At 41.5% G+C, this 2,555-nt stretch overlaps 1 protein-coding gene across 1 annotated transcript; it reads left to right on the top strand.

The window, feature by feature from the left end:
- The first annotated feature begins 622 nt into the window (after positions 1–622).
- LOC131227555 (copper transporter 5) lies at positions 623–1,358 on the top strand. The gene has a single exon (XM_058223356.1). It carries the CDS (start codon positions 710–712, stop codon positions 1,139–1,141), a length of 432 nt encoding a protein of 143 aa, XP_058079339.1. The 5' UTR covers positions 623–709; the 3' UTR covers positions 1,142–1,358.
- The last annotated feature ends 1,197 nt before the right edge of the window (positions 1,359–2,555 follow it).

The following is a 2,555-nucleotide window of genomic DNA, read 5'->3' as shown; positions in this document are numbered from 1 at the left end:
AACGCGTACTGAGTTACCTCAGTGCGCTTTTATCGTACTGAGTTAACTCTTTTAGGCCCACTGTGAATTTGTGGTTTATCCGCCCTGTTTATCTGCTTTTTCAGCTCATTTTAAGTAAAATTAAAAATTTTCCAAAACTCAAGTAGACCATACCATAGAGAACCGTTAGAATAATAATTTCCATTGTTGAAACCTTGCTATGGCCCACAGTGATGTTTATTTATCATCCCACGTGTTCATAAAATCACACATGCATGGATGAAAGGAAATCCAAAATTTTCTGTGGCCCTCAAAAAAATTTCAACGGTAGATCTTTAATTCAACTGTTTCCTATGGTATGGTCCACTTGAGCCTTGGAATATACTTCAATTTTGGGATCAAGCACTAAAATCATCTGATAAAATGGATGGATGGACTGGATAAAATACATAAATCACGGTGGGGCCCACAGAGCATACTGAGTTACTCAGTACGCAATCCGCTTCCAATTTCAATAATCCAAACCATAGGGAGTTATTTACAATTATCCCAAAAGGTAATGTCATTTTAGTAAATTAAGAGAAGATTAGTGGCAGTTCCCGGTCTTCATCTACCATTCTTCTCCTAACAAAAAAAAACCCATTCCTGTCTTGCCTTCCTCTCGCCACCCTCTCCTCTTCATCTCCTTCCCAAATCTCTCTCTCTCTCTCTCTCTCTCTCTCTCGCGAAGATGATGCATATGACCTTCTACTGGGGGAGGAAAGTAACTCTCCTGGTCGATTCGTGGAAGACCGATTCCTGGCCGAGTTACCTTCTCACTCTCCTCGCCCTCTTCCTTTTCTCCGCCTTCTACCAGTACATGGAAAACCGACGGCTCAGATTCAAGATCCTCTCTTCCTCCTCCTCCAAGCCCGCGCCATCATCATCCCCACCGTCCATCACCACCCCCCTCCTCTACCACACCAAGAACCCTGCTCGAGTCGCCTCTGCCATCCTCTTCGGTATCAATTCCGCCCTCGGATACCTCCTCATGCTCGCGATCATGTCCTTCAACGGTGGAGTCTTCATCGCCGTCGTCGTCGGCCTCGCTGTGGGGTATCTCATCTTTCGGGGCAGCGATGAGGATCTGATCGTCGTCGAGAATCCCTGCGCCTGCGCCTGAGATCCGACGGCTGGGATCTGATGGTTGGATGCCGCGACGGTTAGAGATCTGACCGTTGAACTCTCTCTCTCTGTCTCTGTTCCTGTCTTTTAAATTAGGGTTTCTTTTAAAAGAAAATATAGTGTGCGTTTGCTTTTATGTATGAATTTCTGAAATTGTTTGTATTTTTAAATATGCATATTTAAATGAATGATTTCTATGTATTTCTTGATCTGAATTCTGTGTGGATGATAAATGATGGATCTGTGATCCGGACCGTTGGATAACATGGGCTCGCTCTTGGATTGGGGGTGTACTTTGAAAATTTCCCGGTCGGAAGATCCTTGCCATCCAATGTTTGGCCCTTTTCTAGACATTTACAGGCCATTTGGCAGCATGGATCTTGGGGAGTTTGGAATTTCAATCCTGGCCGTGTTTGGCATCCAGGATTTTGGTGAATTTTAAATCAGTCTAAGATTGAAAATCCTCAAGCGGATGTCCTCGTCCTCTTTTGTTCTCAGAAAGAAGGGGATTATGGAATTCTAGAATTTTTAATCCTCTCCAATTATCATAAATACCTACTCCTCATTTTCTCATAGGCGGCTTTTTGAAACTCAACTAATGGAATGAAAATCTCAGAGATCAAGAACCATGGATTTGGATTCTTAAGTTAAAATCCAATAACCTTGAAACTAATTGCAAAAACAAATTCTACATGCTAGATTGAATGATCAAATATCACAAATAAGAGTGTTGGGTTGGGTTCATATAATCTTTTTTCAATTGAAACTAAGGGGTCCTATGGATGCCTGTAAAATTTTAAGTTGTAAACACTTTACACCTGAAATGAGTTTCAACTGTAAATCATTTACATAGTACTGTATTTACCTTTTAAATGGTATTCACACCACATAGAACTTGTGTCAGTAAATCCCCCAAAATCAGCTAATCACATAAAAAGGACTTGATTTTTTTAGGAGAGCGTCCAAGCAAGCACGCACCGGAGGTAGGGCTGTCAACGGGCCAGGCCTGGGGTAGATCTCGGCCCGGATTTTGAACTGTTTTAGGCTGGGCCATTCAAAATTCTGATTTTTCAGTCCCGTGCCCGGCCCATTGACAGCCCTAATTGGATTGATTGGATGTCCTTCACCCACCATAATGGCCCCAAATGCAATATGGAAGTTTTAAATGGTGGATGTCCCATCCTTCTCTCTTTTGTGGTCCATTTGATTATCAATCAAACTGTTTTACACACACACACAAAGCACATGACGGACATATTGGATGTATCGTATACATTATGGTGGGCACACACATCATGAGTGTGTATCAACCATTGTATTTTATTACGTATAAATAAAAGACTTTACCTATAATATGAAACATGACTTTTTATCAAATTTCGGATTACAGCTAAAAGTTTTACTCATTTTAC

Source organism: Magnolia sinica, chromosome 15, assembly GCF_029962835.1.
Source record: "Magnolia sinica isolate HGM2019 chromosome 15, MsV1, whole genome shotgun sequence".
NCBI classification, from domain to species: Eukaryota; Viridiplantae; Streptophyta; class Magnoliopsida; order Magnoliales; family Magnoliaceae; genus Magnolia; species Magnolia sinica.
The sequence above is the reverse complement of the archived record's forward strand: the minus strand, read 5'-3'. Positions and strand labels throughout refer to the sequence as shown.

Bases quoted from the DNA above. Each gene is read 5' to 3' on its own strand.
- LOC131227555 (XM_058223356.1), top strand. From the start codon at position 710: ATGATGCATATGACCTTCTACTGGGGGAGGAAAGTAACTCTCCTGGTC.